Source organism: Chrysochloris asiatica, unplaced genomic scaffold (genome assembly GCF_000296735.1).
Source record: "Chrysochloris asiatica unplaced genomic scaffold, ChrAsi1.0 scaffold00010, whole genome shotgun sequence".
Classification (NCBI taxonomy): domain Eukaryota; kingdom Metazoa; phylum Chordata; class Mammalia; order Afrosoricida; family Chrysochloridae; genus Chrysochloris; species Chrysochloris asiatica.
This window is the reverse complement of record NW_006408528.1, coordinates 26,440,589-26,455,446: the sequence shown is the minus strand read 5'-3', so window position 1 is coordinate 26,455,446 and position 14,858 is coordinate 26,440,589. Positions and strand designations below refer to the sequence as shown.

The 14,858-nt window shown below is 35.1% G+C and overlaps 1 protein-coding gene across 1 annotated transcript in view; it reads right to left on the bottom strand.

The window, feature by feature from the left end:
* The window catches only part of SEMA3E (sema domain, immunoglobulin domain (Ig), short basic domain, secreted, (semaphorin) 3E), a 361,421-nt gene that overhangs the window by 122,803 nt on the left and 223,760 nt on the right, over positions 1-14,858 (bottom strand). Inside the window, exon 3 of the mRNA XM_006834339.1 lies at positions 12,262-12,422. Within this exon, the coding sequence (XP_006834402.1) occupies positions 12,262-12,422 (161 nt within the window). The remainder of the gene's footprint in view (positions 1-12,261; positions 12,423-14,858) is intronic.

Genomic DNA, 14,858 nt, shown 5'->3' with positions numbered 1-14,858 from the left:
ATAGCAACTCACAAGCCACCACAGTATGACAAACTGACAGATGAGTGGTGGTTTGTAGAACAGAATGAAATATTGCCAGATCCTACACTATCTTCATGATTGTTGGTATGTTTGAGTTCACTGTTAATCCATCTCATTGAGGGTTTTCCTCATTTTTGTTAGCACTGTAATTTACTAACTTGATGTTATTTTTTGTCAGTTTGTCATACTGTGATGGTTTGAAGGTTGTTATAATGCTAGATGCTATACCATTAGTCTGGTAGTGTATTGGTTATGAGTTGGGCTGTCATTCTCAAGGTCAGCAGTTTGAAACTACCAGTGGTTCCGCAGGAGAATGATGAGGCATTCTGCTCCCATAAAGATTTACAGCCTCAGAAACCCTAGGCAGGGTCACTAGGAGTCAGAACCAACTCCAAGGTACTTAACAACAACAACATCACATTAGTATCTCAAGTACCAGCTGAATAACCCATGGTATATCGTTTTCAGAGGAGCTTCCAGACTGAGATAAATTAGGAAGAAAGGTATCAAAATCTGTTCCCAAACATTAGCCAATGAAAACTCTATGGATCTTTCCCTCAAGGTCTCCATTATTTTCCCACATCTCTCCACTTCCTGCACTCACCCCCACATACGTTTTATTTTGTGAGCACACAATTGAATTATTTTTTAGTTAGTGACCAATATTAAAAAATGTGAAGTTTCACATAAAATTCAGATTTCTGGTTTCTATAGAAATATCTGAAGATAAACAACCCTATGTATGCATTCCTATGTGACAACATTCCTCTAGGCTTCAGAGTTTGATGCTTTCTTTCAATGGGACAGGCACTCTGGTATACTCCAGACATTTCTTTTACCTGTTTGGCTCCTGTAGGCAATTTACTTTTTGTAATCTGTCGCATAGGCTTAAATTCCAAATATGGTTATGATTTATTGACTGTGTTTCATTCAAGCTATTCCCATAAAATACCAGATAGTTGTACGTCAGAAGTGGAAAAGACTAGCTTGGCACTAATCCATACATTATGTAGTCAAATCCAGTTCCTGGTACATAAAAAAATGCAAAATTTGTAAAAGGTGAGATGATAGATGATCACTATATTAGATTTATCACAAGAGCAAGCATTTTATTATTTAAATTATAAATAGAAAATATTACTTTGTAACTCATATTAGTATAATGGACCCCAAAGTGTTTCTTACTAATAATACTCAGTATTAGGTGTTTATTTGTTTTCATAGGGTAGCATATACACTTTTAAATAAAATTGCACAAATGTTTATATAGGAACACAAGGAAAAAGATGAAAAAAAAAAAGTAAGTCTCTTAAGTAAAAAATTTCAAAAGTAAGAAATGCAAGCATAAAACCCTAGGATTAGGTTTTTATCTTAGCAATAAATTCATCAGGGGATCAAGTATGATAAAGGAAAAATAGCACACAAATACAGAAAGAAATACAAGTTAATTTTAGGCTCAACTATCATTTGGAAAGGTTTTCATGACTAATTTACTTTTCAATATGAATAACTTAGAGGATACCTCATCCAAAATTCCAAATAATGTTTATTTGTTTATATTCTCAACAAACTTGTGATACACAGGGCTCTTCTTCTGTAAAATATCAGCATCTTTGCTTTATTATATAAAATTATGATTTATTTATACTGTAGTTTCAAATTTCCTAAGCACAAAACAACTCAATCAGTTCTTTGAAAAAAAATGTACCAAATTCAGCTTTTCAATATTGAAATAGGATTGAAAAAAGTCTGAACACAATATCTTGTATTTCTCTAAATCAGTGGCTCATAATGATTACTTGACTACATATGAACACTGTTTGATAGACAATTCTCCATATCATTTTTAATACCTTGTGAAAGCCTTTGGCCCAGACTATGTTTTGAAATAAGCTTTTCACATAGAGATAGACTCTTGTTTCAAGGCAAAGCGCATATGTGTTTCCTTTCCAGAATAATAAACATGATATCTCCTTCTGGGGCAAAGATTGGGAAGGTTTGTTAGTATCCCACATATTGGGGCTTGGGGGCTCAGGGTTTCTTAGCTGTAACACATATCCACCATACGTACAGTATCTAAATGAGCCATTCCATATCATCCCTCCACAATATTTGAGTGGTAAAGGAACTGATGGAAACATGATGCTCAAGTTATAGGCTGTACTGTGAGTTATAAGGCCTTTGTCTCTTATCCAAGAGTCTCATTGCTCTTGTTGTTAAGTGCTGTTGAGTTGTTTCTGACCCATAGTGATCCTGTATAGACTTTCCAAGGAGCTGCCAGAGAACTTGAACCGGCGGCCTTGTAGTTCAAATGGCTTTTCAACCTGGCACATTAACCCACAGTACCACACCAGGCCTCCATATCTTCTACCAAATTAACTTGTTTTCTGAATGCAAGGTACAATCTTAGAACCTTCACAGTTCTTGATACACACAAAAAATAATATATGATGATGAAAACAACAAAAAGATTTTCAAAATTGTCAGAATAATACATTCTCCTTTATATTGTATATTCCTAGTAAAGGAAACGCTTAGGAATATAGAAATTATTCTTTCAAAACATTTTACAAAGTATTGCACAACAAAACCTTCTCTGATATCTTTTTCAAAAGAGTATTTTTCCATCCTTTAGTTCCACATAATGTTCTTCTTGCTTTCTCTACCTAAAGTCACAATGATCTGGAAACTTAATTTAAGTGTTCTTATTAATGGGCAAAGCAGTGACTTCTTGCATTCCTAGCAATGCCTACCTAGATCAATACCTTAAACACAGTCACAGCTTACTCAGTATTTGTTGATTGAATTGAATTAATCACTACACATTGATCACATTCTTTTTAACCCAATGTGCTAAAGGAGTTCATAATAAAATATCAGAGATAAGATTTAGATAAATGATAATATTTAATCAAATGTCAAGCAAATAATACAAGCAATGATTTCTAGTTTAATCAGGAGAAAAGTCTCAAAATATATAGTAATAAAGAAAGTAATAAGCTTTCAAATACTGGTAGGATTTCTAAGGTGAGAGAAAAGGATCTAAATCAGGTCATTCTGGGTAGATTAAATTATGAATGCTCACCATAGTAAAGTCCAACACAAGGGAACCCTTCCAAAGGAACAATACAAATATGGGAACAATATAATTATAGGCTTAAGAAGGGTTTGTTGTTATTTTGGTTTGATCTGATTTGGGATGGTTTGTGTTTACTTCTTAAATAGGGTTTAACAGGCTCAGGACTGCATCCAAATGTTCACTTAGGTGAGAAAAGATGACAGAAAAAGAAATGAATGTAAATGGAAAGTTATTTTTTAAAGCCACATGCATACGTTGTCTGCCAAACTAGTAAGGGAAATTATTTTCTTCATTTATTTTGGCAGTCAGGATGTCTTTTGGTTCTGCTCCAGAGTTCAGCATCAACAAAATCCAATAAAATTACGCTATTTGTTCTGCACAAAACATTTCAAAGGCAGTTAAACAACAGGGTGTAATGTTATTTCCAAATTCTTAATACCAAAAAAGGGACAAAAAGCAAGAGGTTAAATACACATCATTTCATCACAAAACTCCCTGCAATATAATTTAATCATCCCAATGCACATTAACAGGCCATTTACTATTCTTGCATATCTCAATGGAGAAAAATAAAATAAAAAGTAAATTGCATAGTAATTTTTTCTGGACTCCCCATTGAGTCCCATAATCATGCCAGGATTAATGATTTAACAACTTATTATTCCAAGATGTTATGACACTCAGAAATTTAGAGTAGCAAGAGCAAATTAACAAAGATGTAATAATTTAACTGTCTAAAAACCAGATCATTCCCTTCTCTTTTTTGAAAATTAAATACAAGGATCCAGTTAAGATGTATCCCTTCAAGGAATATGTTTGTGATTAAGACACATTGATTTTATGTAATATTCTCTTCCTAATTCTCTTATTCTAATGAAAAATGTTTGCTTAAATTTTATTTTTTACCTTATGTCGTTATATATCCATTACAGATACCCATTAACATTTATTTTAATTATATATCCTATAAAGAACATTAGAAGCAAGAAAATATATTTTAATATATCATATTAAATAGTACTAATGGTGGTATTTAATGGTCCTAAAAGGGGTCTTTAACCTGACACGTTATCTGTCTTAATGTTTATGCTTTTATGTTTAACCATAATAACTGTCATTATTCAAATATTTTATAAGCCAGGATAATAATTATTTGATCTGTCCACAAGACTTTTATTTGAAAGGCTTATTCTCCAAAGCATTTGAACCAAAACAATTTTATAATGATATAAAACTTTATTGGCTTGATACATGACATTTAATAGATGAAAAGTATTCAAAGTGGAATATCATCTGACATTGTATGCAAATTATATTTTAATGACCTTTTCCCACTCAAAAAAAATTAATTTACTTTTAAAATCCAAGAAATTGTTTTTATCATTGGTAGAACTAAAAATGAATAGTGAAAAGTATATATATATTTATAAACAGAGCTGTATGAAAGAACTAGCATATCTATAGATGTGCAAATTAAATTGTGCAATTTTAGCTTAAAATTAAAACAGTAATAATGGTAAGAAGAGTTTTATTTTAAAATGATGAAATTTAGAAACTTAGAGAGGAGCTATGGATCAAAGTTAATTAAATTTTAAGTTTTTACTAAATATGAAGTTTTCTATACATTTTGACAAAATTTAAATAAATAACTATAATTTAAATAAATAATATAACAATTTTTCTTTCTTCAGAGAATGGAATAAAGAAAATGTTATGCCTTAAGCTACTATTTAGAATTTTCCAAATAAGTAAATCTGATTTGTTTTGCAGGAAGTCTCAGCAATTCTCAACTGTGCAAAATATAGACAGAGAACACTGTTGTTATTGTTAAAAGCTGGTGAGTTCTTTCCAACTCATAGCAACTCTATGCACAACAGAACGAAACACTGCCCGGTCCTGCACCATCCTCACAATTGTAGTTGCATTTGAGCTCATTGCTGCTGTCACTGTGCCAATCCATCTTGTTGGGGGTCTTCCTCTTTTTCGCTGACACTTTATCAAACATGATGTCTTTCTCCAAGGACTAGCTCCTCCTAATAATATGTCCAAAGTATGAGAGAAAAATTCTCACCATTCTGCCTTCTAAGGAGCATTAGCAGCGCTTGTTCCAACATATATCTGTTTGTTCTTCTGGAAGTCCATGGTACTTTTAATATTCTTCTCCAACACCATAACTCAAATACATCAATTCTTTGTTCTTCTTTATTCATTGACCAAATTTCACTTGTATATGAAACTATTGAAAATACCATGGCTTGGGTCAGGACAAAATTCATCTTTGCTTTGTAGACTTCATCAAACTGCCAGATCGGTCTGTGATATACAAAATAATTTGTTGTTAAGTGCTGCCAAGTTGGACTGCTCCGTTCTCTTGTCTTTCAATTATATGGTCCTTCAAATCAACCTCAGCCAAGCACTTTTACGGTACTGCTCTAGCCCTACATTATCAAATATGTTCCCGAGGAGCAACAATGGGTTACTGAACTTGCAATGTGGCTGTTGTGAAGTAAGCTTAGGTAAGTACTGACTAGTTGATTTAGACTAGTAATAATGCCATTTACAACAGAAGAAAAAACTGCCCATTCCTTCCATCCTTATAACTCTTTTATTGCCTAAGCCCATTGTTGCATCCACAGTATCAATTCATCTTGTTGAAGGTCTTCCTCTTTTTCTGTCATCCCTCTGGTGGTGGTGGTGTGCCATGGAGTCGGTTCCAACTCATAGTGACTCTGCAAAGGGTTTCTGAGGTTATAAATCTTTACAGGCACAGACATCCTCCTTTTTATCCCATGGAACTGCTGGTAGTTTCTAACTGCTGACCATGAGGTTAGCAGCCTGACTCATAACCACTATGCTGCCAGCTACATTACCAAAAATAATGACATCCTACACAGCGAGATGGATTGGCAAAGCAGCAGCATCAATGGGCTCAAGCGTGGCAACAATTGTGAGGTTGGCCCAGGATCAGGCAGTGTTTCGTTCTGTTGTGCATAGGGTCACTATGAATCGCTACCGACTGGATGGCACCTGACAACAACAACAACTCCAAGGATGTTCTAATAACAAGTCTAAAATCCATGAGACAAAGTTTTACCATTCTGGCTTCTAAGAAACAATTGGAGCTGTAATTTTTCCAAGATAGATTTGTTTGTTCTCCTGGTCTATGGTATATGCCATTTTCTTTACCAACATCAAGATCAAAGGCATCAATGTTTTGTCTTCTTTATTCATGTCCAGCTTTCTCATGCATATAAGATGATTAACAGTACAAGGGTTTGTGTCAGGCACACCTTAGTCCTCAAAGTGACATCTTTACTTTATAATATTTGAAATAGATCTTTTGCAGCAGACTTTCCCAATGCAATACGTCACTGATTTCTTGACAGCTCTTTCCATGGATATTGATTACGAATCCAAATTAAATGAAGCCTTTGACAACGTCAATCGTGTCTCCACTTATCATAATGTTGCTTTTTGGTACAGTCGTGAAGATTCTTTTTACTTTACATTGAGGTGCAATCCATATTGAACATTGTAGTCCTCTTCACTTTTTGAGCAAGAAATGTTAAATCATCTGCACATTGCAGGTGAATCTTCCTCCAATCCTGATGCCAAATTCTTCTTCATAAAATTCAATTTCTCAGTATACAGATTAAATATGTATGGCAAAAGTATACAACCCTGACACACATCTTTCCTGATTTTAAACCATGAAGTCTCCTTTTCTCTTCATACAACTTCCTCTTGTTCTCTATACAGATTCTACAAGAGCATGGTTAAGTTTTCTGCCATTTCCATCCCTTGCAATGTTATCCATGCTTTGTCATCACCCACACAGTCAAAACCCTTTGCACAGTCAATAAAACAAATGCAAACATCTTTCTGGTAGTCTCTGCTTTCAGGCAATAGCCATCTGACATCAGCAATGATATCCCTCATTGCATCAGCAATGCTTCCCTCCTTCGGAATCAGGCTTGAATATATGGCAGTTCCACACTGATGTATTGCTGTAAACATTGTTGAATTGTCTTTTAAAAAAACCTTATTTGTGTGTGATATTAATCGTCATGTTCTATAATTTCCACATTATATCAGATAACCTTTCTTTGGAATAGGCACAATTTGAATTTCTTCCAGTCAGTTTAAATAGATGTCTTCGACAATTCTTAACATGAAACTGGCAAGATGAGTGAGTACTTCCACCACTGCATCCATCTATTGAACAATCCTGGAGCCATGTTTTCACCGATGCCTTCTGTGCAGTTTGGACTTCTTCCTTCAGTACCATCAGTTCTTGATCATATACTACCTCCTGATATAGTTGCATGTCAACCAACTATTTTAGGTATTCCTTTCATTTTCTTATTTTGAGTCATGGCACAATAGAAATGAGGAAGTTTTACTCCTTCCATGTCACTAACGTTTATTCTACTTTGAGGAGGAAGCCCTTTTCCTGTTGTATTTTTTAAGCCCTATCCAATCTGATGAGACTCTTCTTCTGATACTATATCAGACAAGCTTCCTTTGTTATTCATAAGGTTCTCACTGGTATTTTGCTCAGAAGTAAGTTGCCAGGCCTTCCTTCCTAATCTGTCTTATTCTGGAAGTTTCACTGAAACTTGTCAACCATGGATGACCCTACTGGTATTTGAAATACTAATGGCATAGTATCCAGCATCACAGCAACAAGCAAGCCACCACAATACAACAAAATGACAGAGGAGCTGTGGAATCATGGACCACATGATAAAAATTACTTTTGAGCAAGACGAGATATGCAAAAAGGAAGAAACAGGAAACAAAAGCAGCTATACCTACCTGGTGGTATTTTCATTATTGAGTTGGATTGTGTGTTCAAAAGTATTTATTTTGTTATTGTTTTATAATATGTTTTAATTTTTATATACTTTTATGTATAAGACAATACATATTGAAAACTAAAAATTAAATATGAAGTGAGAAAACTTAAGTAATTTTTCAAAGTATTTGATACTGAGGGAAGAAAATAAGGATCTGGTATGATCAGGTTAAGGGTTCACACGGCTAGGGGAGGATTGGCTAATTGATTGGTTTATTGCAGAAGAGTTTGGATACTATTTATGGAATTATGGAGATTTAGTTGTTGCCATGTTTGAGCCGGATGTTGAAACTGCGGTGCCAAAATATCTCATTGATGGCATCCCTCTTTTACATTGATTGTTCACTTTATAAAGCATGATGTCCTTCTCTAGAAATTGATCACTTCTAATAACATGTCCTATTGTGTTTCTGTGGGCTAATGTGCCAGACTGCAAAGCCATTTGGACTGCAATGTTGGTGGTTCAAGCTCACCAGCTGCTCCTTGGAAACCCTATACAGGGTGGCTATGGATCGACAGCACTTAACAACAACAACAATAACATGTTCAAAGTAAGGCAGATGACTTTTCACCATCCTAACTTCTAAGAAGCATTATGGTTATATTTCTTACAAGTCAGATATTTTTGTTCTTCTGGTAGTCCATGATTTAGTATCAGTACCATAATTCAAAGGCATGAATTCTTCTTCTTATGGGGGAACTGACATCATGGCTTGCATCAAGCAAACCCTACAGTTCAGAGTCGTATCCACTAAGTTGCTGTTGTTTGTGGTTAAGTGCTGTTGAGTTAGTTCCAACTCATAGGGACCCTGTATAGGGTTTCCAAGGATCTGCTGGTGGGTTTGAACAGCAAATCTTGTGGCTTGCAGTCCAGTACTGATCCTACAGTGTCACAGCAGGAGTAGAGACCAAAATTGATGTTAAATATCCTATAATTCACAGGAAAGTCCACCTTCATCACAAATTATTTACAATTTCTATAGTGGCTAGACTGAGAAACCTAGAATTAGAGAAAGCAAAGCCAAGAGACTAAAAATATAAGATAGAGTGAACAATGGATTGAATGAGGTCCAAGACAAGACAAGAGAAGAACGTGGCCCAGGAGGAGACATGCCACTCTACAGGACCTGTAGAGTATGAAATTGTTGTTGTTGTTAAGTGCCATTGAGTCAGTTCTGACCCATAGAGACCCTGTATAGGGTTTCTGAGGAGCAATTGGTGAGCTTGAACCATGGGCCTTGCAGTTCAAACTGGCTTTGCAGTCCAAAGTATAGTGGTGGTGGTGGTGGGAGACCAGAAGATAAGTGATCTTTATTCTCAAGTCCACTTCTTTAAATTGTATCTATGAAGTTCACCTCTCTCTAAGTCTTGTTTTGACTGAAAATAAACACAGAGGGTCTATTTCGAGTTTTATTGCTAAACATTTTATGGAAACAGGCATGAAAAGGCTAAAATAACAAATATTTTTGTGGAGTGGAGTTAACTTAGAGCTAATGAAGCTTAAGCCTCAGGGTTGCTTGTTGGCACCTGTTCCTTCCATGGCCCTGGTAAAGGCCTTAGCTATTTTGAAAGTTATGAATTTGAATTAATCATATTTCTTGAGGGGTCCTCTAAATAATATACATTTCAAATCACACAAAATGAGGATTTACCTTTTATTACAGGAAAGTTACTAAATTTAATAGTTTTTATAGTTACTTCTTTTACATCCTTACTAGAGGGCACCCTGAAGTTTCAATGGCCATATACACCTCTATTTTGTTCTCTAAGATGCAGTTCATAAAACTATATCCCTCGCCAGATCTCTTGCCCTTAAATAGTTTTCACAGGTCATTTCCTCCATAAAAGCCAGCTTTTATAGTATTAAAAGCCTGAGGCTACAATTAGGCCAAAACAATAAATAAGAATAAACAAGTGACTCAATTCCACTATTCTGAAGGGGAATCAACATTAAAAGTGAGAAGTTGCTTTCTTCTTCAAGGTCCACAAAGGAATCACGAGTTCAGGAAAATGGATATGAGACATGATACAGATAAGAGACATCTAGTTCCGTGTTACAAATGTGTATTTCTGGGCCCAACTCCATGAGAGACATGGAATACTGCTCTAAGGATGACAATTTTGAAAACACTGTGTGTGTGTATGTGTGTGTGTGTGTGTGTGTGTGTGTGTGTGTAAAGATGCTTAGTCTTCTGGAGTGCCAGGTCCCTTGGAGGTTCTTCTAATATTAATCTAATAATAATTCTCATAAAATTTCTGAGCATTTAAGAATTCACTGGAGGTTCCAAGAGGATTAATACATGGCCCTCATATTTGTGATCCCTAACTTTCATCCTTCTTCACAAAAAATCAGACTTGAGCTCACTGAGAGTAAAAGAAGAGAGTCATATGGCTACATTGACAGGGAACTGCCTGAGGTTCGAGCTAGATTCAGAAAAGGACATGGACCTAGGAATATCATTGCTGACATCAAATCTTGGCTGAAAGCAGAGAATACAAGAACGATATTTTATTTTGCTTTATTGACTATGCAAAGGGTTTCAACTATGTGGATCATGACAAACTATGGATAACACTGTGAAGAATGGGTATTCCAGAACATTTAATTTGTGCTCATGAGAAAGCTGTACATAGACCAAGAGGCAGTCATCAGAATAAAACAAAGGAATACTGAATGTTTTAAAATCAGGAAAGGCATGAGCCAAGGTTGTGTACTTTCTAACTTATTCAATCTGTATGCTGAGCAAAATAATCCAAAAAACTGGATTACGTGAAGAAGAACATGGTATCAGGACTGGAGGAATACTCATGAACAACCTGCAATATACAGATGATACAACTGTGCATGCTGGAAGGAAACAGAAATAAAATATTCATTGATAAAGCTCAAAGACTACAGCTTTCGGTATGTTTTGTATCTCTATATAAAGAAACAAAAATCCTTACAACTAGACCAATGAATAGCATCCTGATAAGTGGAGAAACGATTTAAAGTTGCCAAAGGCTTCCTTTTGCTTAGATTCACAATGAGCATCATGAAAGCAACAGTCAAGAAATCAAACAACAGTTTGCATTAGGCAAATCTGCTGCAAAAGATCTCTTTTTATTGTTAAAGAGTCAAGACATCAGTTTGAGGACTAAGGTGCACTTGATCCAAGCCATGGAATATTCAGCTGTCCATATTCATGTTGGGCAATGAATAAGGAAGACTTTAAAAGAATCTATGTATTTGAATTACGGTGTTAGAGAAGAATATTTAAAAGTACCATGGACTGTTAGAGGAACAAACAAATCTGTCTTGGAAGAAGTGCAGCCAGAAGAGAAGATGGCAATAAATCTCTCATACTTTGGACATGTTATCAGGAGGGACTCGTTCCTGGAGAAAGATATCATGCTTGATAAAAAGGAAGGTTGGTGAAAAGAGGAAGACCCCGAGTGAGATAGACTGACATAGTGGCAAAGGTACTTAACAACAATAACAACAGCAGAAACCAGGAACTGGCAGGAAAGGAGTGATGTTGTTTTACAATACAAAAAATTTTTAAATGACTTTAAAAAATGGAAATGGGTCATTTCAATAAAAATAATAATAAATAAATTATCAAGAAAATAACTGCATGATATATAATTGTATGTAAACAATACTCTCGTCTAAATATTTAAGTATTTTATAGAAAATTGATATGGTCCTGAAAAAATTTGTGGCTCAATTTAAATCTGAATAAGTATAAACTAGAATAAAAATTTTTCTTATCTCCATATTTCACATTTCCTCCAAGATTTTGGCTACTTGACCATTTTGTTTTATGCTTTAATCCCCCAGGTGTACTGAGGATCCACGGAATTAGTGATATCATCACCAGCACTACACGAGTTAGTAGTAGTATGGTCACTTACTGAGGTCACTTATCCATATTTCATCAAGCTAGAGTTTTGGAGTTGATAAAACCAGAGGGACTGCTCCAAATCCTGGTCTCAAAACAGTGGGTATGGTGACAATACCCACCATGCAAGAGGAATGTTAAATATATGAGTCAAAAGTCTTCAGGGAATACAGAGACCAGTTTTCTATCATGTATGGTAGAAAAGTTCATACATGATAATTTATAAACTTTTATGAAAAGGATTTCTATTTTTAAAATGATTCCATTTTTAATGAATTATTTATTGTAAGAAAACAATCATGTTCAGAATTTGAAAGTAGCCAACACCATGAAAAAAATAAGTCATGTAAAAGCACTCATGTAAGAAGAGATTTCCTTTCTTTTCTTCCCCTCCTGAAATACCTTGGTGTTTTCCATACCTCTTTGTAGCCATCAGTGATTCTTTCCAAGCTGAGAGAATACACAAGGTCCTTGCCTCCCAGGAAGAGCCGCTCTTGATATTCATCCAGCAACATTGTATGGAGATTAAGGAAACCAAAGGGGCTAAGAAAGATTGAAGTCCTGTTTAGATCCAAGAGCTCTGAAATACAAAGAGAAATATACTCTAAACACAAAATAAAATGCAAATATCATTATAACATTTTAATACTTTTCATACTACTGAAACTGTGTAACTAAACCTCTTTTACAGATGTCAGTTTGAGGACTAAGTTCTGCCTAACCAAAACCATGGTATTTTCAGTATCATCATATATATGTGAAAATTGGACAATGAAAAAGGAGAACCAAAGAAGAATTGATGCATTTTAGTTAAGGTGTTTGAGGAGAATATTAAACTACCATGGTCTACCAGAAAAACAAACATATATGTTGGAAGAAGTACAGCCAGATTGTTCCTTAGAAGTCAGAATGGCCAGTTTGTCTCTCATACTTCACATATATTATCAGGAGGGACCATCCCTGAGAAGGATATCATGCTTGGTAAAGTGGAGGGTCAGCAAAAAAAAGGAAGACCCCAATGAGCTGACTTGGTACGCTGGCATCAGCAATGGGCTCAAGCGTAGTCACAATTGTGAGATTGGTCCAGAACTGTTCTGTTGTGCATAAGTTCATTATGAGTCAGTTCCGTCTCAAGGACACCTAACAACAACAGCCACTGAACCTTTATCGTGACCTTTATATCACAAATATAAAGACACAAATAAAAATACAATCTATTTTTCAAAGATTAAAAATACAGGTACAACTGGGAATAAATTTTAATGTAACCAGTTTAAAATCTTATGAAAGTTTGTGGGACTTAAAACTTCAGTTAAGTAAGATAAATGTGCAATTTGTCTTGTAATCATAAAATGTGCAAAATAAATGTAACACAAGATGCATGAATTGTGCTGTGAACTGTAAGGTCAGCAGTTCAAAACTACCAGCTGTTCCATGAGAGAAAGGTGAAGTTTTCTGCTCCGGTAAAGATTTACAGCCTCAGAAACCCTGTATGGGGTCGCTATGAGTCAGAACTGACTCAATGGCACATAACAACCACAACAAAAACATTCTTTGATTCTAGAAATATGTTTTATAGATGACAAAAGAGAAACCATTCACAAATTTTAATGTAAAGTGCTATTTTGAAAAGTCATTTACAGTTCTTCTAGGTCTGACAAAACTCCTAAATATACATAAACTTTCCAATAGTCTGCCAATTTAATCCCAGGTGAACACCAAGTCAGAAAAATAATGTTTCTAATTTAAATTTGTTTTGAAAATCAAATTTTCCAAGTCTGGAAACTATCAGGGTAGTTGATAATACAATGAGGTAACATGAAACATCCAGTACAGTGGGGATAACTAATAAAAAGGGTGATTTTGCTTATTGTTCCTACAGTTAATTTTTGAAAGTCAGAATCTGAAAAACCTTGCTTGTATGGTTATTTGATGTGAATATTTCACCATATATGACAGTGTAGTACTTAAGACTAGTAACATATATGACAGCTTTTGATTAAGAGAGAGAATACTACATTGAATCTAAGCCCTACATGCCAAAGAATTTATGGAGGAATCCCTAGAGAAATGTAGGCAAGTTGAAAGATAGCTTTGTTGTCCATAGGTCGATGTCAAATGCATCTTATGGAGAATATAAAATCTTCATAACCAGGACACTAAATTCCAGGAAGTAATATGAAGGATGACACATAGAGAACAATTATGAACACTGTTAGACTCTGTTTCTGAGAAAAAGAGAGATGAGGTATTTTTTGCTTCTTTTAAAAGTGTATTACTTATCCATATCTCTAATCTAAAACTACTGATCCTCAAAATGTTGTACAGTAGTCTAAATTCCAAAGGGTAGCTCTAGAAGATGCAGTAAAATATTATAATGAAATGTGCAAAGACCTAGAGTTAGAAAAACAAACTAGAAAGAACACATTTAGGATTTTACAAGTGGAAAGAACTGAAAAAAAAAAAAAAAATCAAGCCTTGATTTTCAATATTTTTAGATAATACAGTGAAAAAGGAGTTCTGGTACTGTGCTGTGGGAAAAACACTGTAGGACTGCTAATTGAAAGGTTAGTGCTTCAAACCCACACCCGCTCCACAGAAACTCAGAGTCTCTATGCGTTAGAACCGACACAATGGCTCCTAGCGACACCAACAACATAGTCAAAAACTGAATCACACAGGAGACATCAAAAGAAGATAGAAAGAATACACTGAGTTTCTGTACCAAAAAAACACACAAAAAACCTAGTTGGCATTCAATGATTCATGAGGTATCACATGATCATGAACCAATGGTACAGGAGAACAAACAAGATGGCAGATTGGGTGGAAGTGCAGTGAGGAGCTCTGTCACCAACAACATAGAATACTGGACCAAGCAGGCTCAGGGGATAGTGCCAGAACTCTGAACAACATATAAAGGAATATTTAGAAGGTTGGAAGTCTTGCAGCTAGGGGAATTTGTAGTAGAAGCAAGAAAACCATTGCTTTCTAGTTCAAGATGCTCAGCTGCTCC